The sequence below is a fragment of the Lepidochelys kempii genome, chromosome 21, assembly GCF_965140265.1.
Source record: "Lepidochelys kempii isolate rLepKem1 chromosome 21, rLepKem1.hap2, whole genome shotgun sequence".
Classification (NCBI taxonomy): Eukaryota; Metazoa; Chordata; order Testudines; family Cheloniidae; genus Lepidochelys; species Lepidochelys kempii.
In genome coordinates, this window is record NC_133276.1 from 16,256,328 (window position 1) to 16,278,769 (window position 22,442).

The 22,442-nt window shown below is 45.7% G+C and overlaps 1 protein-coding gene across 1 annotated transcript in view; it reads right to left on the reverse strand.

Moving 5' to 3' along the window:
- IGFN1 (immunoglobulin like and fibronectin type III domain containing 1) overlaps positions 1–22,442 on the reverse strand; it is a 54,954-nt gene that overhangs the window by 13,576 nt on the left and 18,936 nt on the right. Inside the window, exons 13-21 of the mRNA XM_073320422.1 lie at positions 20,782–20,953; positions 19,475–19,747; positions 12,302–12,426; positions 9,332–9,473; positions 7,647–7,943; positions 5,196–5,495; positions 3,315–3,488; positions 2,253–2,381; positions 1,466–1,768 (exon numbers count right to left, since the gene is read on the reverse strand). Of these exons, the coding sequence (XP_073176523.1) occupies positions 1,466–1,768; positions 2,253–2,381; positions 3,315–3,488; positions 5,196–5,495; positions 7,647–7,943; positions 9,332–9,473; positions 12,302–12,426; positions 19,475–19,747; positions 20,782–20,953 (1,915 nt within the window). The remainder of the gene's footprint in view (positions 1–1,465; positions 1,769–2,252; positions 2,382–3,314; positions 3,489–5,195; positions 5,496–7,646; positions 7,944–9,331; positions 9,474–12,301; positions 12,427–19,474; positions 19,748–20,781; positions 20,954–22,442) is intronic.

Sequence of the window (22,442 nt, forward strand, 5' to 3'; positions counted from 1 at the left end):
CACCTCCCTTTTTATCTGGGCCATTATTTTATACTGTACGGGTACAACTGAGACCGAGGCTTCATTGTGCTAGGTGCTGCACAAACACATAGACCCTGCCCCTAAGAGCTTGCTGTAGAGACAAGTCAGACAAAGGATGGGAGGGGAAAGAGACACAAAGAACTGAAATGATTTACAGCAGGTCAATGGCACAGATGGAAAAAGAGCCCATGTCTTCTGGCTCCCAGCTCAGTGTCCTGGATCGGATCACGCTCCCTCATTAAAAAATATATAAAAACTTCTCCATTTGTTTGGGTTTTTTTCTTTTAAAGGCTCTGAGTGTATGGCAGATCCAGCCTCTTAATAACAGACAACTGAAAGTGCAACCTATATCTGGCTGACTGGCAAGGATGTTACAAAAAATGTGACCCTTTTATTGAAAGTTTCCCAGCATCAGGCTAAAAACTGGAATGAACATGGGATCTGGCATATGAGATCAAGTCACTGGTCCATCTGATTTGATATCCCTGCTTTGGCAGTGGCCAATGGTTGATGCCTCAGATAAAGGTGAAAAACCTCCGTAATACGTTTGACCAATGCTGAACACAAGGTGAAAAATGTCACGCCCTGTGCAATGTAATTAAGCCAACCTAAGCTCCGGTGTAGACACTGCTAGGTCAATGGGACAATTCTTTTGTCCACCTCTCGGAGAGATTGGTTTACTACAGCAATGGAAGAACCCCTTCCCTCACTGTAGTCTCCACCAGTGGTTCTCAAACTAGGGCCCCGCTTGTTCAGGGAAAGTCCCTGGTGGGCTGGGCCGGTTTGTTTACCTGCTGCGTCCGCAGGTTCGGCCGATCACGGCTCGCAGTGGCTGCGGTTCGCCACTCCAGGCCAATGGGGGCTGCGGGAAGCGGCGCGGGCCAAGGGATGTGCTAGCCGCCCTTCCTGCAGCCCCCATTGGCCTGCAGCGGCGAACTGCGGCCAGTGGGAGCCGCGATCAGCCGAACCTGCGGAAGCAGCAGGTAAAAAAACCGGCACGGCCCGCAAGGGGCTTTTCCTGAACAAGCGGGGCCCTAGTTTGAGAACCACTGGTCTACACTACGGTGGTGCAGCAGTAGTTCTGCATCTGTGCTGCTGTAGAATTTCTCCTGTAGACATATCCTACGTATCTGAAAAGAGAGAACATTTGAGATGCTGGAATCACAGTGAGCCTCCAATGTGAGCTGTGGTCATCTCAAACTGAACCCTCAATTTTCCTGATTCAATAAGGAATATAGGAGCTAAATTATCTGTGTCCTCCATCTACAGCCTGAGATAATCATCTATAACAGGCTCCTGTGCCCCACAATCCACAGATTGAGTTGTTCCAGCTCAAGGTTCAATTTGAATCTCCAACAAAGTGAAAGCTACCTTTGGATGAAGAGCCCATGATTTGTACCTGTATGACTATGATATCTTTTCAGGGGCAGCACATTTGACTCACCAATGGGAGGCATGGCTTGGATGCAAGTGTCCAGTGCTATGGCTTCCCCTAGGCCTCCCTCATTGACGGCCCTCACGCGGAGGAAGTACATCTCTCTGGCTTGCAGACCTTTAACTGTACAGGTTGTCAACCCTATGGGGACAGTGTTACAATGGGTCCACTTGAGGCTGTCAGAGGATTTCTTCTCCACCTTGTAGCCCTTGGCAGGCCCCCCTTCCATTGAATCGGGTTTCATCCATGCCAGAGTGATGCTGGTGTAGTCAGTATTGGTCACCTTAAGGTCCCTCACTCTACCAGGAGGCTCTGCGAAGGGAAAGTTTATTTAGACTTCGTTGTCCTAGGATTCCTGCCCCCACCCTTCATTCAGTGCACTGGATAATCCATCCCCAACACGCTTGCACTGGGTATCCATTCAGTCAGGCTCCCTGTAGCATACTGGGAGTTTGTCCCCATCCCTCTGAATTGTACTGGGAATCCTGCTCCCAGCCCCTCTGCAACATGCTGGGAAGCCCACTCTATGTTCCATGCAGCACAGGGGAAACTCACCCACAACCCCTGCAGCACGTTGTGGGGCCAGCACCACATCACCCTCCCCAGCATATTGAGAATACCACCCCACTCCCTGCAGTGAATTCCTGATTTTTTAATATTATTCAAGTATTTTATTCTCCCACACAGACATTTTAAAATACTTAATACACTTTGCTTCCTGGATTCACATACTTCCCCAGATTCATCCCTCTCTCTGCATCCCACACCCAATGGGACAAGTGGACAACCCACTTACTCATGAGATCTCGAGCAAAGACAGGATCGGACGGTGCACTGGCCTCGCCTGTCCCTGCGGCATTGATAGCAGCCACGCGGAATTCATACTGCAGTCCCTCCTTCAGATCTGTCACCATCCACTTCCTGTCTGTGGAAGGAAAAGATAAGGTTCCTCAGTGAGCTCAGGCTCATATCTGCAGTCCCCTCAGTAGGATATATTGGGACAATAGTTCTGTACATTAATTATACCACATGGAATTGCACAGTATACCACTCTCCTGCCTAGAGGAACACATATGGAGTACCGAAATGCTGTCCCTTTTTCTCCTGTCCTTCCCCACCATTAGCACAAGTCTCTCCCATTGTACTCCCTCCTCCCTTTCAAATTAAATGCCATTTGAGATACTGAGGAAGTAAGCGAAAGAGTAAATAATGCTTTCCTTGCAATGGCAGCCCTTCTAATACAGGAGATATTAAGAACTTGTGTGGATCTGAAAACATCATTGCCATCTATAGGTGAACATGATTTTGAAGCCTTCAGAGATATCAGTTCCATCTCCTTTCCTTCCTTGTCCCTGGAATGTCCCCCCGTTTGCCCAGGTCCCAACTCCATAAGCTAAGAAAGCACTTCCACAACTGAAGTGCAAGGTGCCAGATTGCTGGCCCTCAGTTTATGCACAGAATGGCATAGCCAGGCAGCAACAATGCAAATTTCTCCATTCTTCTGCAGCAGATTTTTATTCACAGCCTGGAAAGGAACCACCTCTGGAGGTAAGAAGAGAGTCCCACCTCAGTGGTTTATTCAATATTTGGGCATTCTGCTGAGATACCCAACAATGGTGCCAACTGTGATTTTTGTACTATCAACTCGGACCTGGACTGAGATCACTGATTTGTGTCACCACACAGAAGTCACCCAACATCCATCAGACAGTAAAAACTTTTGGTCACTACCAATCTAAATCATATTTGAAGCAGTGACCTAGAAACGAAAGAGTCAGCATCTCATTAAGTCTTGAGCCATCTAGTCTTCTTGCCTTTTTAGAGTCTTTCAGCCTGTTCCAAGCTTTCAGCTGCTTACCTGTTATTGGCAGGTCAGAGATAGGTGTCCAGATGTTGCTGCCTTTCTTGCATTTCTCAACGATATACCCCAGGATTCTGGAATTGCCTGTTTTGGGAGGTGCTGCCCAGGAGAGTGTTATGGACTCTTTGTTGGCACTGACAATCTGAGGAGGAGCAGGGGGCCCAGGGAAAGCTAGGAAAAGATTAGCCCTTTGTTATTAGCAGGTATTTCTTTTCCATCACATGACAATAATGGGTTCTCAAGGGTTGTTTCTTCCAGGACTCCCCAAATGTGTGTTCAGATGAGACACCTTTTGAAGGTAGAAGGGAGATCTATGACTCAGTCTTCTACTCTCCAGGACAGCTACATGCTGGGAGCCTGGAGGGGGAGCATGTCCAGACTCCTAAGGGTCAAGATATTATGTGTCTTTCATGAATGAGCCCCTCTTGCCAGTGCTTAGAATGACATTGACAGTCTCCAAAGGGAGGCATGTGCCCAATCTTACGGGCAGGGAAGGCCACTGTGATATTATTGTTCCTGAGGGTGGAAACAGGAGTCTTGATTGGCTTCTACTTCCCTCCGCTCCACCCATTACTGGAGGGCGTAACAAGGTGTGTGCTGAGTCAGGAGCTGACTCAACACCCTGTCACTCCAATCCCCATCAGTACATTAATTGGGACCTGACTGAAAGACAGGCCGGTGCCAATTTCTTGAGTAGAGATACAACTGAAGGGCTAATTGGGTGGAAGTAACCCCAGCAGCTGGCCCTGTATAAGCAGACAGGAAGGAAGTGCTAAGGAGAAGAGTAGAGAGCCTGAAGAAAAGCAGGGCTGAGTGCTACTAATACCCTGTCTTTTCCCCAGAAGCAAGCGGGGGAAGCTGACTACTGACTGTACACTGTATAAATAACATTGCAGGCTGTGCCCACAGTGGTGGTTAAGAATGTTGGGAGATATGGGGATCAGCTGCTATGGCTAGAAAAGACTCTCAGGGGACCACCCCATGACAGACGGCAAAACAACCAGCCATTAATACAACAAAATTGTTTTAAAAGTATCTTGGCACAAACTGTGATTAAAGGGGTGAATAAAAAGGAAGGACAGAGAGAGGGCAGCACGGGTGGATGTGAGGAAGGCAGGCAAAATGAATTAAATGTTTTCCCTACTTGTACTTCCATGTTTGTGCTAAAAGCTCTCTCTAGTATTTGGGTCCACCAGCAACGTTATAGAGTAGAATGACTGTTCTGTACTTAAGGAAATGGCGGGGGAGGGATAGCTCAGTGGTTTGAGCATTGGCCTGCTAAACCCAGGGTTGTGAGTTCAATCCTTGAGGGAGCCATTTAGGGATCTGGGGCAAAAATTGGGGATTGGTCCTGCTTCGAGCAGGGGGTTGGACTAGATGACCTCCTGAGGTCCCTTCCAACCCTGATATGATTCTAAGTGATACTACTGAATAAAGACACAACTAATGAATGTCCCTTTGGGAGACTCATTTACCTATGGAGTAAATTAAGATAAAGGCTTAGCAGGTTCTCTTTGCAGTGACATGTGGGAACCCTTTCTTTGGATTCAGTCCATGCATGGTTTCCACTATGGATGTCGCTTCAAGGTTTAGGTTGGATTGTACCCAAAAACCTCAAAGCAGATCTCACTCAGAATCACCAAAATTTGCAAGAAACTTATGGTCTCCATCTGAAACCTTAAATTGGCCCCAGATTCATATGACATCATGTTCACAGTCACTTGACAGTTGAGCCAGGCTTGCAAACCTTCTGTTCAAACTGGACAAAAGTACAGATTTGTAACAAAACCCAAAATGTGAGTTTCACTTGATTTCGGCTTTCATAATAGAAGTCTCACATGGCTATAAGATGTGTTTACACAAAGCTCTTCCTCTTACCTTTGGTTGCAGCCATCACCTCATCTGATTCCAGTGCCTTGCTCTTTCCCTCAGCGTTCACTGCTCGCACCCTGAAGCGATAGCTTTTGTCTTGCCCCACTTTGTTGGTGGTGAAAGTGCTGTTGTCCCTGCTGGTTTCTCCCAACGTTACCCAGGTTTTTCTGCCCACCTGCTGCCTCTCTATGATGTAGTTCTGCACTGGTCTGCCCCCATCATCCTTTGGGGGCTTCCATCGAATGGTTATTCCAGTTGTGGAACTATCCACCACCTCTATGGGTCCGATGGGTTTCTGTGGCTTGTCTGAAAGGAGGAGAAAAACAGGGAGTAAAAGGTCCCACATCTGTTCTTGATATCAGAGGGGTCACTATCTTTCGCTACTCAAACTAGGCAACTCAGTCTCAGTATGTATAGTACTTACAGGGTAGAGCAGCAGAATTAACACCAGCAAGGTTACTTGAGTAAACATCCATTCATCTACTGATCTAGGAGAGTGTGGCAAGAGGAAAACACTTGCCTCATCCAATTTATAGTTCCAGGATGGTCAAACTTACTGACCCTCCAAGCTGCATATGATAATCTTCAGAAATTCTAGAGCCACAAGACACACACAACCTGCCCCGGAGAGTGGCGCCTGCTGGGGCATGCACAGGACTTTTGCCTCAATGCATCCCCATAGGCCTAAAGCCCCGAGACCCCCCTTCCCTCAGGGCAGAAGCCGCTAGTCCCACCACCCCAAGCTCTCCCCCTGCACTCAGTCTGGTAGGCCGAGAAAGGGAGGATATGGGGGGCACCACGAGGCACACGTTAACTTTTAAAGAGCCACATGTGGCTCATGAGCTGTGGTTTGGCCACGCCTCCTATAGTTGATCATTCCCATGAATACTGCATCAAAGTCAGACCTGGGTGAAACTCTCATTGACTTCCCATCTCCTTTAGGAGTACAGATGGTTCCAAACTGGAACGATTTACCAACCTCACCCCAAACCTGGGGTGCTCAGGTAAGATGAGACCTGGAGCCGATTTATTTCCACTTTTGGTTTGCAAAAAAACAAAATCCAACGGAGACTCTTCCAAACCAAAGCCAAACACCCCCTTGTTGAGTCCCATTTTTTAATCAAATACAAATGGATGAAACCCAGAACCAGGTAGTCAACAATCCTCTCCTCCACCCTAAATGTAGGTGGTATAGATTAAATGGGATCCAAATCTAAACGAACCCGATTCTGAATTTTGGGTTTCTCCATCTTTGTTTGGGAATCTATTCTACTTTCTGTGCACCTCCATCTTACACAGATATGCCATATAGCACCATATTACAGCTGGGAAGTTAACTTGGGCCTATTATTATTGTGAATAGAATGGCAAGATTCCCCTGACAACTTTAACATTAAATTGCTTTTGTGATCAATAGAGCAGGTTGTACAAGTCAGATATTGAGCTCCATCAGCTCAGAAGGAAATGGCTTTTGCAGAATAATTTACTCTATAATGAGCCAAGTGATCACTACAAACCAGGATCACAAAACCAGAGGAGAAGGACAGAGGAAGGAATATGAGAGAAACTGATCATTTATCTTAGTGATTTATTACCCTTGTGTAATTATTTGGACTTTAATAGGTGCATTTGGGCTAGTTTGCATCTTTAATTAGTACTTTTCTTCTTGGAGAAATGTTTGTTCTTCATTTGACTTTTATATTTAAATTTCTGCAGCTCTCAAGGGGCTGTGTTTCAGTGCAAAAAGATGGATGCATAAGTAAACTGTTTAATTTAGAAAATGAGGGAGATTATCTTTATTTGGCTACTCCATCTGGAAGTCTTTAATCTTCTGTTAATTACTAGGAATGACAAAGCTAAGTCAAGTGATGTAGCATCGTCCTTCCCCAGCAGACCACACTTCTGGTCTCATCAACCTGTTGCTCGGTTGGGAACAAATCCTGCCCCTTTTTCACCGCTGCAGAGAATTCCAGTTGAAGCTAACCCAGTGCAAATCTGCAATGCATGGTTTTCAGGTTTCAGACCCCACATAGGTAAATCAGGATACAGGCTGGGGTGAGCCAATAAAGGAGCAAGGATAGGTCTGGTAGATTTACAACCATGTGGATCCTTTTGCATTTGAGCCTGGAAGTCACTGAGCAGCTCCTGAAGGTGCCAAGTGGCTCAAGTCTCATTAAAATCCATGGGAGCTGCAGGCATTCAACACTTCTGGGAGTTGCTCAGCACCTTGTCTCCTTTTGGTTTATTGTGGATGAGAAGGAAAAGAGTGAGCCCAGCCAGCACTCAGATATTCTTACAATCAGTGTTCTGTAAAAGCACCAATGAAGAGCTCCTTCTGTGTGTGCCATGACTCTAAACTAGTTATCTCTGGAGAATCAGGAAGAGAGATACCAAAAACAACTTACAAGGACTTCCCTCTGTGCCCAAGGTGGTGGACTGATATCATGAGACTCTCACCTATCACCTCCAGCTTTAGGCTGGCCTCCAGGGTTCCACTCTCATTCTTCAGCTTCACTTTGTAATCCCCACAGTCCTTCCTGTTGGTGCTGGAGATGGAAAGCCGTGTGAAGCTGTCTGTCTTGTCAATATGGATCCTGGCATCATTCAGGAGCTCATCCCCGTCCCTTAACCACGTTGCTCTGACTGGCTTCCGGCCCTCGAATGGGATTTTAACCATGGCATTCTGCCCTGCCTTGACTATCACAGGCTCCTTCATCAGCTTTTCCAGAAGAGCCTTGTCAACATTTGGAGGATCTAAACATAAAAACTCAGCCATTCATAAATAGAATTGAAAGAGAAAAAGCTTATTTTGAGGGCAGAGCTGCTCTGAATTAACTGCTGCTAAATATTTTCAGCATTATTTAACCTGGTACTATTGGGCCCAATCCCAACAAAAATCACTGGAATTTATCATATGGCAGGTGGGGCTCAGGATCTCACAGGATTTAGATCTTCGGTTTTAGTTGCATACTTACCATATGCTCTGTATCCATACATGCACTGCAGGGTAATTCACCCTGTACAGAACAACAGCACCAGGCCCCACTTATGCCCTCAAAATATAATGTAAGTGAGGCCTAGACTTTGTTCTTGCCCCTGCACTGAGGTGAATTTCATCCAACATGCATAAATTAATTTGGAATTCAGTAAGTATGCATGTGAACTAAGAGACAGTTTTTGATTAAATCAGCTGGTCAAACCTTTGAGATAATGATACAGCACACTTAGAGATGCATATATTATAGAGATGTATTTGCTTGTTTAAGAGTGACATTTTCTTTAATTCTTATGAAGTCTTTTAGGTATAAAATTGTTCACTTTGCAGTGGCTAAATCTACCCCTAGCCACTGTCTGTCAGCTGTTTTTTTCTTTTAATTTCCCTGTTTTTCTTTATATTTTCTGCTTTTTTCACCCACCTCCTCATTTCTTTACAAACTAAAATCTGGGATATTAAATGCAATAAACTTTGTTCTTGCAAGATTAAGGCTCCACTATAAATTTGCAATTAGTTAGGAAATGCGCAATCTCCTTCACAAAAATTGGCTTTAGAGCTAAGAATCAAACCCACATCTCTTACATTCCACTTCATTTCTTTAACCACAAGGCCAGCCTTCTAACCAAAATACTGCTTTGTAAGATAATGAATGCATTACATCAGCGGTTCTCAGACTTTAGCAACCTGATGACCCCCATTTTGATTTAAAATTTTTCATTGACCCCCCTACTCCTCCACTCAGTCCCAGGCTCTGCCCACACTCCATCCCTTCCCCCAAGGACCCACCCCACTCCACCCCTACCCCTTCTCTTCCCCGCCTCTTTCCATCCCCTCCCCCGAGCTTGCCCCATCCCTGCTCCTCCCCTTCCCTCCCATCGCCTCCTGCACGCTGCTGAATACCAGTTCCATGGCATGAAGGAGGCACTGTGAGGGAGGGAGAGGAGTTGATCAGCAGGGCTGGCAGCCCTGGACATGACTTGCGGACCCCCTGGAGTACCCTTGTGGACCCCCAGGGGTCCATGGACCCCAATTTGAGAAATTCTGCATTACATTTAAGCACATGCAGGCTAATACATTGCATTAGGAACATGAGCATTCCAGCTGCCTTTTTAACATCGAGGCAATGAAGCAATTTGAACAGACTTGCCTTCAACAAAAATAGATGCTTCAGTTTTGACACCTTCAGCTTCAAATTTATACTTCCCAGCATGACTCTCTTCTACTGTGTCTATCAGTTTGTGGACCAGCCCATATTTTTCAGAAGAGAGTTCATCCAGGCCTGTTAGCTGCTGTGTAAAGGACAGGGAGACATTTTTTCTTTACAGGAACTATCCAATATTTTGGCAGGACAAATGTCAGATGGGACTTTCCGGTTTATTAATATATCCAATATTTTGGCAGGACAAATGTCAGATTGGACTTTCCGGTTTATTAATATGGCTATTCAAAAGAAAGACTGGCCAGCCAAGAAGATAACACACTAGAGCCGACTGGAAAATTACTCTTGAACTTCAATTTTCACACACATCCCTTTTCATCAACATTTTTTGGGGGGGCGGGGGGGGGGTAGGAAAAGAAAATTTGGTCAACATTTTTAATAAAAAAATAATTTTCCATTAAAAATGTTGAACACTTTCTTTTCCTCAGAAAACTGAAAATGCAAACATTTTTGATGAAAATTTATTTATTTATTTATTTATTTTGGTGAAAATTTCCCTTCAGTTGAACTGTCATTTTCCCTCAAAAAAAAAAAATAGAATGGAAAAATGTTGACCATCTCTATAAAACACCCCCACCGATATCACAAACCTGACAATTTTTCTGCCTGGCCAAAGCAAATATTGTGGTCTTCTTGGCTTGCTTGCAATCTTTTCTGGAAACTGGGTAGCACACCAAACGTATCAGCCAAATACAATGGAAGTGCAAAATTTCAAACTATTTGGATGATCAAATGCAGTTCAAAATATTAACAAAAGATACAGGGAAACACTTGCTTTTTTTTTTATTGGGAGACAAAGGGAATTGGACTTGGGAAATAAGAATGCTCGATGTGCCAAATGAAACTGAATACAAAATCCAGGTGTGACAAAGTGGGAATTTCCTGTAGTATTTTTATGAAGCCTCAGTTTTCCCCATATATAGCTTTTCTACTCAGTGGGAGAAAAATGATTAAGTTTGCTCTTGGGGCAAAGAGACATGTGGGAGGGGGTATGCCACTTAGCTGTCTGAGTGGACTGAATGGGTCATTAGAAGGACTGGCTAAGGTCAACCCTTATCAGTGGAAAATCTGAGAAGAACATAGAAAACCCTAAAGGCCATATCATTGACACCTAGCAATCAACACCCAGAGGAAGGAGCTTTCCCCCACCTCTCACCCCTGGGTTTGAACTCAGCATAGACCTACCTGGAAAACAAAGGACTGGGAGGTGACCAAAAGGCAGTAAAGAATTGATTTCTGGAAGTGGCTGGGAGCTAGCTACGGGGACTGACTAAGGAAGTCAACAGAGCCTGAAAAGGGAGTTAACTACAGCTTGGCTAGCGAATTACTCTGGCTTGACTAAAATGGACTATGCTTTAACTTTCGTTTCTCCATGCTAACCTAAGGACTTCCAGTGCTGTGTTCCTGTTGACTAATATATCCTGCTTTGTTTTGAAAACTCTGCTTGGGTGTCACTACAAATACTTGCTGGGGTGCATTAGTTCCTGAAGGGTGTACAAGACTCTAACCAGGAGTCCACTTCAGTGGGACTCGCTGAGGAGAGCTCATGGTATGAAACAGGAGTTCTGAAACCCAGAGGCTCCAATCTAGGAGGCGGTGAGGCAGCAGGGCAAGTGGGACTCCTTGGAGGTCTGCCACACTGACTGGGTTACTCCAAAAGATGATCTAAAACAGTGGTTCTCAAACTTTTGTACTGGTGACCCCTTTCACATAGCAAGCCTCTGAGTCTGACCCCTCTTATAAATTAAAAACACTTTTTTATATATTTAACACCACTATAAATGCTGGAGGCAAAGCGGGGTTTGGGGTGGAGGCTGACAGCTCACGACTCCCTGAGCGGTCCTGACCCCCAGTTTGAGAACCTCTAGTCTAAAAGCTGGGGTGTAGCACAGATCCTCTGTAGCAACAAGCAGCTCAAAACAGGGTATTTCATAGGAATCAGTGACTGTCTAGGGTTCCTCAGCTGTGTCCACCATAGCTCATCATTAATCCCCAGGTAAGATCCTATGTTTTGGTCACCATTGCTTAATTACTATGATATTCTTTGATTATTTAACTGGTAACCCTTCATGTAACCACTGATGGACCAATATATTCCCTACTAAGGGCCTGATCCAAAGTCCATTAAAGTCAATGTGAGTCTTTCCATTGACCTCAGTGGGCTTTGGAGCAGGTCCTAATATATCTAAGCTGTCTCCATTCCTCTCCATCCCTACTTCTAAAACCTGGTTCCATGCCTGGATCATTTCTCATCTGGACTACTGCAATCTCATCCTCAGTGACCTTGTAACCCAAACCATTCTCCTGCATTGTAATGAGACATTGCATCTAATTTGTCTTATCTTAAGTGGTGCTGAGCATTGATTTCAATGAGCACTGTGGATGGTCCACACCTCTCACAATCATATCTTCAACCTGAAGTTCCTTGGAGAAGGCACCTTGTTTTTCTTTGCATTTCTGAATGCACCTAGTATGTATATGTACTCTAAATAATCAGTAGTGGGGAGAAGAAAGGAGGCTTGTCCCTTCCCTGCCCATGTCAAGGAAAATGAGATGGGAAAAAAACCTCACAATACCCTCCTAGTGTAGATGTGAGAATGCAAATGGCCCTGTGGTGGGACTGGGGAGGAACCCTGCCCAATTCTCCTTGGGAGGCTTGAGCCAAACAGGCTCGGGTGCAATCCCACACAGGTCAGACTCAGTGGCCAGGGAGACTAGTCTGCTGCCTTCCCTTACAGTGGAAACTGGGGCACCACTGCACAGGACCCTGTCTCTCAGCCACATGAAAGTGGGGCAGAGTAAGGAAACACCTTGCCATAATATCGCATGAAAGTTGTAGCCAGCAAGTGAAATAAGTCCTTGGTGTCCCAAGAAAACAGTGAGTTATTGCACCCTTACCTCGAATTCATCTTTAAACCAGATTCCCTCCACCTGATCGTTATTGAGGCTGCAAGACAGCACAGTGGGTTTCCCTTTCTGGGCACTGACATCAGACAACCCTTTGTTGAAATGGCAATGTGATTCTGAACATACAGAGAGGAAAAGAGCCCACATTGGAAATGCACTGACCATTTGTTACACAAGAGAACATACTGGGGGAGTAACATCTGAGCACAAAAATGCCCGTGCAGATGGGAAGAACAGGCAGCACTCTTATAAAAAGAAGTCCTACAATAATAATCCCAAAATACTATTGAGCCAGATCCTCAGATGGTGTAAACTGACACTGATTTAATTGAGGTTGTGCTGATATACGTCAACTGAGGATCTGCCAACGTTCTGCATGCAAGTCAAGTCAATATAATGGACAAGTAGATACACTACAAGCTTGATTTTAAGTGTGTTGTATTTAAGTGGGCACACGTATCCCAATCCCTTATTCCCATAAGAAACTCAGCACAAAACCAGAAATATTTGGCATTATAGACCTTATCCACACTGAGTTAAGTAGTCTTTATTTTCATGAGCAGCCTCATTGACTTCAGTGGTGTTAGTCAGATAAGGCCAACGAATATGAGTAAGAGTTTTCTGGGTTGGATTTTATGTGCATTTTCATATAACAGAAAATTTGGCACTGAATGGGTCTCAGGGCTGTGGAAAAATGGAGATCTTTGCACTGGACATCATTAGAAACAATAAAGTAAAAGGATCTGTTTTGAACTACTGGGAGATGGCGAAGAAATATGGACACTTTACTTGAAAAGATATGGAAACTAATTTTTTGTGAACTGGATAATGCCTATTCCTTGTGTGCTTTGAGTCTGTTTATTTCATAGGAAGGAGTTAGAAGGGCTTAGAGGGGGGTTCCAGAGAGATCTCACAATATTTCTAAAGGCTATCATTAATATATACCGGTTCTATCACAAGGATCTCAAGGCACTTTAACAGACAGTTATAAATCTCTGCCCAACCTCCTGGAAGTGGTGAAGTTACTATCTCCATTTAAAGATGTGGAAGCTCAGACAAACATTTTCAAGTGTCCCCTTCCAGATGTGTTGAACGCATGGAGCTCCCATTGACTTCAGCTACAAGTTGGGAGCGTCAGCACTTCTGTAAATCAGATCCAAGTTAGGCACCCAAAACAGGAGATACCCAAAATCAGTGACCACTTTTAAAAATCTGGGCCTGTGATTTACTTAAGATCACAAAGGAAATTTATGGCACAGTCACAGGTAGAACAGAAAGCCTCCAAGTTCTCAGGCCTAGATCTCAACCACAAGATTATCCTTCTTCTCTAAAATACTAGAGCAATAGCACCATAAAAGCCATCAATGAAAAGTGAATACCCCTTGCTTCATCTTGGAGAAAACCTCCTCTTCTTTTCCAGTCTGTGTTTTTCAAGGTTTCTTCTGCACTTAGTCCCCTGGCATTAAGGCCTGATATCTGTCCTCTTCTGGCATCAGCCTGGACTCCACTATGATGGCCTGACATCTGATCATAACCCAGTGACCCTTCACCATGAACACCTGGCATTCTCCCATCAATGGAGCCATCCTGTAATTTACCTCCTGCACCAACAGCTGCTCCACCAAGGGCAGGATCCCTGCCACAAAGGGAACCCAAGTGTCCTAAACCACCATTACCACCACTGGCAACTGCTCCATCTAAGATGGAATCTCTGCTGTCAAGTGAATCCGTGCCCCAAGCTCCTATGAATGCACCACCAGTACCAGGCCCTGCCCCACCTAGTACTAAACCTTCGCTATGTATGGAATCCAACACACCTGCCCCACCTACTCCAGCACCAGCCCTGGTGCCACCAGACATACCATCCTTGTCAAAGAAAGACTCCATGCCCTCTGGACCACTTATACCAGCACCAGGCCCTGCTCCACTTACCTTACCATCCTTGCCAGAGAGAGACCCTATGTCTCCTGCACCTGCTGATCCAGCACCGACTCTGCTTAGCATGGCATCCTTGCCAGAGAGAGACCCTATGTCTCCTGCACCTGCTGATCCAGCACCGACTCCGCTTAGCACGGCATCCTTGCCAGAGAGAGACCCTATGTCTCCTGCACCTGCTGATCCAGCACCGACTCTGCTTAGCATGGCATCCTTGCCAGAGAGAGACCCTATGTCTCCTGCACCTGCTGATCCAGCACCGACTCCGCTTAGCACGGCATCCTTACCATAGAGAGACCCTATGTCTCCTGCACCTGCTGATCCAGCACCGACTCCGCTTAGCACGGCATCCTTGCCAGAGAGAGAACCCATGGTTCCTGCACCTACTGATCCAGCCCCGACTCCGCTTAGCACGGCATCCTTGCCAGAGAGAGACCCTATGTCTCCTGCACCTGCTGATCCAGCACCAACTCCGCTTAGCACGGCATCCTTACCATAGAGAGAACCCATGGTTCCTGTACCTGCTGATCCAGCACCGACTCTGCTTAGCACGGCATCCTTGCCAGAGAGAGACCCTATGACTCCTGCACCTGCTGATCCAGCACCGACTCCGCTTAGCATGGCATCCTTGCCAGAGAGAGAACCCATGGTTCCTGCACCTGCTGATCCAGCCCCAACTCCGCTTAGCATGGCATCCTTGCCAGAGAGAGACCCTATGTCTCCTGCACCTGCTGATCCAGCACCGACTCCGCTTAGCATGGCATCCTTGCCAGAGAGAGACCCTATGACTCCTGCACCTGCTGATCCAGCACCGACTCCGCTTAGCACGGCATCCTTACCATAGAGAGAACCCATGGTTCCTGTACCTGCTGATCCAGCAGCAGCTCCACCAACACCATGTCCACCTAAAATAGGATCCTTACCATAGAGAGAGTCTATCCTTCCTGCACTATCTAAACCAGTACCAGCTCCACCTAGTGTAGGATCCTTACCACAGAGATAGCCCTCACCCCTTGAGTCACCTAAACCAGCACTGTGCATACCATTCTTGCCACAGAGAGCACCTGTCAGACCCCCTGCTCTTCCTAATCCAGCATCAGCTCCACCAGATATAGCATCCTTTCCTGAAAGAGTTTCCATCCTCCCTGGGCTACTTACACCAGCACCAAAACCATCCGCCCCGGAGCCAGCTCCACCTATCATTCCATTCTTACCGTAGAGAGACACCCCGCCCCCCGCACCACCAAAACCACTCCCAGCCCCAGCCCCAGCAGCACCAGCTCCGCCTAGCATACCGTCATTACCATAGAGAGACCCGATGGCCCCTGGACTACCTAAATCATCACCACCAACACCAGTACCAGCCCCATCTCCACCTAGCCCACGATCCTTACCACCGGGAGACCTCATTCCTCCTGCACCACCTAAACCAGCACTGGTACCACCAATCTCAGCCTCATCTCCACCAGCCACAGCCCCAACTGCACCTAGCATACCGTCCTTACCACGGAGAGACTTCCTACCACACGCATCGCCTAGACCAGCGTCATGAGCGCCAGCCCCAGCAAGCATATCATCCTCATCATAAAAAGACTGTATGCCTCCTGCACCTGTTAATCCAGCACTGGTTCCACCTTTCATACCATCCTTACCACAGAGGGAGCCCTTGCCCCCTGCACCACCTGAGCCAGCACCTCCACCATCAAATGCACCCAGGATAGCAGATCTGCCACCAAGTGCACCCATGCCTCCAGCACCGTCTAGTCCAGCACCAACACTGGCTCCACCTAGCATAACATCCTTGCCATAGAGGGAGCCTGCACCACCTAGACCAGTGAGATCAGCGAGACCAGCACCCGCTCCCCCTAGCATGCCATCCTCACCACAGAGAGAACCCGTGCCCCTTGCACTACCTAGTCCAGCACCAGAACCACCCGCTCCCCCTAGCATGCCATCCTCACCAAAGAGGGAACTTGTGCCCCCTGCATCACCTGAGCCAGCACCACCAACATCAGAGGCACCTAGTATGGCATCTCTGTCACCAAGAGCACCCATGTCTCCAGCACCATCTAGATGGTCTCCAGCACCAACACTGGCTCCAAGTAGCATACCATCCTTGCCATAGAGGGATCCTACACTCCCTGCTCCTCCTAACCCAGCACCACCAATGTTCGCACCGCCTTCCATGCCATGGAGAGATCCCAATTCTCCTGAGCCTCCTAACCTAGCACCAGCACCACCAAGCATGGAATCTCTACCGTCTAAAGAACCCAACCCTCCTGCTCCCCCTAATCCGCCACCAGAACCAGCTCCACCCAGCATAGACTCCTCGCCATAAAAAGAATGCAGATCCCCTTCTACTATTGCACTACCAAGACCAGCTCCACCTAACTTCAAGTCTTGCCCATGAATCTTTCCTAAACGTCCACATTCACTACTAGCCAAACCAAATTTATTCCCATTTGCCACTGAAACTCCATCTGTGCCTGCTCCAGAAAACTGGCCTTTCCCCATCCTTCCATCCTTCCCCACCCTTCCAGTTAGCCTATCTTGTCCCAAAGATCCATGTTGCCAATCAACATCCATTGAGGAGCCATAGAGGTCTCGACTACCATCTTGGTTACTTCCATACTGGCCATCTTTGCCCATTCTGGTGCTTTTAAGGTGGTTTTGATTCCCAAGGCCTTCTCCCTGTAGAAGTTCCTTAGCACCTTCTTCATCTAGTAACATGGACTTATCTGTCTGCCATCCAGTTTTATCTGTTCCATCTCCTTCAGTTTGTCTGCTCTTTCCTCTGGCAGCTGCATTGTAGACACATTGTTCGTTGATTGGAGAAGAAGCCATTCACAGGAAAGAAAAGACAAAAGCAATAGGAACAGTGAATAAAAATCTCACATAACACTGCAGCCACCAAATGAAATATCATGCCACTGTAATGAGAAATGTATGAAAGGGATGAAAATGAGAGTATTCAATTTTGCACTACGATTTTTATGATTTAATTCCAGGACATTTCACAATACAGAAATTTAATTTTTTGCACAGAGGACATTTTCACACCCAGAATATATAAAACTCAAAATCTTGCATGTTTCCAATGGAAGTTTCAGTCAGAATTTTATGTTTCTCAGACAAAAACCAACATTTTAAGTAGAAATGGGTCTGTTCTCACTCCAAAAAGAGACTTAAAGCTGACATGAAAGATAGTGCAACTTTTGCAGCTCCATTTTGTAAATTTCAGAATGAAATGGTAGTTTACAGAGTTTTGTTTCAATTATTTTACCCACCAAGTTTTTCTTATTTACTCATTTAGTTAAATGCATATAAAGGATGCCTAACTTGTATGTGATAGGCATCCCTGACAAAACTTAAAACATATATCCTCCCCTTCAAACAATGCCATACCCTCACAATCACAGTTCCCTCCCATTTTCATATGTGCCCTGATGCTCATCAGATTCAGGTTAGTTTGCATCATGGGAAGAGTGGAAGGGCCCTGAGAGAGATAGTCTCTCAACATTTTATTTTGGGGGTGAAGCAGTGTTTAGCCTGAGGATGGGCAGAGCCAAAGCCACATCTAGCTTTTCATCCACTGGGGGATGCTGTGGTTTTCAGAAGTACAGAGATAGCTGTTGCTGAGAGGGAAAGGGGCCCATTGAAAGTAAACAAGAAAGTCCGTTATGGCAGTTGGAGACAAACATTCCATGCCCCTCCCGACTCTCCTCTGCTGAGGAGCAGAGACCTCCTCAGGAAACTTACACAGGGGAGTCTAAACACACCAGTGGGACAGCCAGTAAATGGAGACAATCAGAGTCCTCTTACAGGAGTTTGCATGGAGCCAGCAGTGACTGGCAGCAGCCAGCAGCCACGGGTAGTGGGCCAGCACAGACTCACAGAGATCAGTGTTGGCCAAGAGACACCCAGAGGATACCAGCAATAGCTAGCAGCCATCTTAGGCCACCTGGGGGTTGGTAGCAAACCTGATTGATCCTAAAGCCATTTTAGGGAGGCCCTGTCTCAGTAGCTCCAGCCTAGAGGTGTAGTGGGGCTGGAGCGAAAGGCCACTTCTGGCTGAATGTGTATCTATGGCAAGTTTAACAGGAAGCCTTCCCTGCAGACTAACCCCTGGCTCTCTGCTGGAGGGGTTTGTCCATCATCACTCAACAAGAGGAGCTGCTTTGAGGGAGGTCTAAGTAAAATAGCTGAAAACACTATCCAGGTATCCTGAGGTAGCCTTAAACCTTGAAGAGGCCTGGCTCTAACTAGGTAATGGAGCCTATCAGATTAGGAAGGATCAGTCATCAGTCAACCCCACAGTTCCTGTCATGAGAGGCTGAGGGGATACCATGGACACAAAGGCAACTTCTCCCTTGTACCCATCCCTCTCGTACCCATCCCTCTCCTGAATTCAACAAAAAGATCACATACCCAGTGGCTAACAATCCCCACCATACTCCAAAGTACAGGGCCTACTAGTTGAACTGCAGGTTTGGGGCCCTGACCCTCTAAATTTCCCACCCAAGGAGTAAAGACTCCAGCCCTATATATAGGTTAATATTTACTTAAAGTGTAGTTGTTCCTTAGGTAAGTTAAATAAGGATGTACACTACCAATTGTAAATATGGTTAACAGGCCAGAGGTCTGGGGGTTCAACTTTCCTCATCTGGTCCCAGTTGGGTTGAAGGTCAGCAACTTAATGAGGACAACAGATAGTTGATTTGGATAGCCTAATTAAGAGGACCCTACTTTAGAAATAGCAGCACTTGAATAGGAATAGTAGAGTTTCAGGTCAGAAAGGATATTTGTGATCATCTTGTCTGATCTATTGTGTAACACAGGCCAAAAATTTTCACCCTGTAATTTCTTCATCAAGTTCCTATATTGTGGTGGAGTTGGAGTGTATTTTTAAGAGAGATCCAGTCTTGATTTAAAATCTCCAACTGATGGAGAATCTATCTTATGGCAATAGGGGAAATGAGAGCTTGCAGGTTTTGTCAGTGTTCATAAGGAGGGGAGTTATTGTCTGATTGTCATAGTCCTACTGAAGAGGAAGGCTGAAGTTACTTTCTAACCTGCTTCCTACTTTCCCAGATAGCACTCCAGAGCCACCAGCTTAACAATCAACTCCCAACAGCAATCCATGTCTAACGGCAGGCCACCTGGTGACAAAGTTAGGTCCACCATAAGAAAGCAAAACTGAAGCTAAGGGAAGAATAGAGTGTTACTCACGTTCCACCTCCAGCCATGCACTAGAGGAGCAGATTCTTATATCGAGGGTGTAAGTCCCTTTGTCAGTGAGCTGTGTGTTTTTAATCACCAGCTGGTGGGTCAGGCCATCAGGAGAGATGGAGATTTTGTACTTGTCACTCTTCTCAATGGGATGTTTTCTATGCAGCCACATGGCATCATAGCAGGGGCTATATAGGCTGCATTCAAAGATGGCATTTCCTTGCTCATGGCAGTGCACTTCACTAAGCAAGCGTCGGAATCCCACAGGAATGACTGCAATGGCAAATCAAGGGCTATTAGTCATGTAACAGATTCTCCGTGACAGGCAGCTCAGGTCTTTCAGGGAGAAAAGCTATGCTGGAGCCTAGGAAAGTCTCCTACACTCTGGGAGGCTGTGAGAAGAGTGTGTTACATGCCCCCTAAAATGACCCTCCCTTCTATTATATTTTATACAAGAAATATACAAAAACATATCTTGAAGCAAAGTAATGTTGTTTCCCTCCTATTGGAGGCCACTATGGAAAGTTACAGTGGGACAGCTGCCACTTCCAGTCCCTCTGCAAATCTTGGATGGGATGGCTCATTTCCCTACAAGGACCAAAAAAGGAACAGCCTACTTCTATATCCAATGACCAGGGTGGGGTAGCGCCCATTCCCTTATAATGGAACGTGGTCTCTCCAAGTTAGGATTGAGGGCCATTGTTAGGAAAATGTGGGTGAGTTGCTTGACTCACTAGGACTAAATGTGGATGGATGGATGGATGGATGAAAGAAAATTTGAAGTCAGCAAGCTTTTGCGCTGGCAGAAAGAACAGTTACCCGGAGATGTACGCCTTAGTCTACTTGTGAGTGGTACAGGAATATTTTTTTTTTTTTACTTAACTAGGTACCTATACCTTATCACTGTGGTGTCTGAGCAGTTCACAATCATTCATGGACTTTTAGCCTCACAACATCCCTTTGACAAAGAGGATTATTATCCCCATTTTACAGAAGGGGAACTGAGGCACAGGATAAATTAAGAGTCAAGCCCAAAGTCATATAAGAAGTCTGTGCTGAACTGAGAATTGAACCCATTGATCCTAAAACCTAATCCAGTGTCCTGTCCACATGACCACCTTTCCTACCCTTTCTCTCTTTGACACAAGTGTATTATTAGAGAGTAAGAGCCTTTGCCTGCATAGACTTCAGTGGCTATTGCTTTCCACTGCTGAGTTTGAAATTTAGTCCCAGATTAGATTTCCCATCTGCAATGGGTTCTTATCACATCCTGGCAAAGTGCATGTTTATAAAGCTCAGGTCCCTACAGTCAGCTTCTAGCTCAGTTGAGAAGACATCCACATCTTCCACTTTGATCTGGTACACGCCAGCATCTTCCAGCTGCAGGTGGTTGATGGTGAAGTTGTACTTTTTCCCTGCCTGCCTCAGACAGTGCTTTACTTTGTCATCGTTGAATCCATAATTGATCAGCTGGCCATCCTGAAGGGAGAAAAGAGGCAATTTGCTGAGTTAGAGCAATGCACTTGTTTAAATGGAAAGACATTAAATGGGTTTAAAGCACCAACCCAAGACTACCTGAATTCCTAAGTGCAATATGTTAAATGTGCAACACTCGGTTTCTAGCATACGGGACCCCAGAGGTCCAAATCCCTTCAAACACATTATGCCAAATTCATCCCTGGTACAACTCCATTTATGTCAATGAGTTATACCAGGGATGGCTGAGAACATAAGAATGGCCATATTGGGCCAGAGCAATGGTTCATCTAGCACAGTATCCTGTCTTCCAAAAGTGGCTAATGTTTCAAAGGGAATGAACAGAAGAGGGCAATTGTCAAGTGATCCATCCTCTGTTGTCCACTTCCAGCATCTGGCAGTCAGAGGCTTACGGACATCCAGAGCATGGTGTTGCATCCCTGACCATCTTGGCTAATAGCCACTGATGGACCTATCTTCCAGGAACTTATCTAATTCTTTTTTTAATCCAGTTATATTTCTGGCTTTCACACATCCCTTGGCAACGAGTTCCACCGGTTGGCTGTGCCTTGTGTGAAGAAATACTTCCTTTTGTTTATTTTAAACTGGCTGCCTATTAATTTCATGGGGTGACCCCTGGTTCTTGTGTTATGTGAAGGGGCAAATAACACTTCCCTGGTCACTTTCTCCGCACCAGTCATGATTTTATAGACCTCAATCGTATCCCCCGTCGTTGTCTCTTTTCCAAGCTGAAAAGTCCCAGTCTTTTTAATCTCGTCTCATACGGAAGCTGGTCCACATCCTTAATCATTTTTGTTGTCCTTCTCTCTACCTTTTCCATTTCTAATAAATCTTCTTTGAGATGGGGTAAGCAGAACCGCTCACAGTACTCAAAGTGTGGGTGTACCATGGATTTATACAGTGGCATTATGATGTTTACTGTTTTATTATCTAGCCTTTTCCTAACAGTTCCTAACATTCTGTTAGCTTTTTGACTGCCGCTGCACATTGAATGGATATTTTCAGAGAATTATCCAAAATGACTCCAAGATCTCTCTCTTGACTGGTAATTGCTAATTTAGACCCCCATCATTTTATATGTATACTTCAGATTATGTTTTACAATATGTATTACTTTAAGTTTGCATTTATCAACACTGAATTTCATCTGCCATTTTGTTGCCCAGTCATCCAGTTTAGTGAGATCCCTTTGTAACTCTTTACAGTCAGCTTTGGACTTAAGATCTTGACTAATTTTGTATCATCTGCAAATTTTGCCATCTCACTGTTTATCCCTTTTCCCGATCATTTATGAATATGTTGAACAGCACTGGTCCCAGTACATATCCCTAGGGGACTCAGCTATTTACCTCTCTTCATTCTGAAAACTGACCATTTATTCCTACCCTTCCCTCCCCACCAACTTTTAACCAGTTACTGATCTATGAGAGGACCTTCTGTCTTATCCCAGGACTGCTTGGTTTGCTTAAGA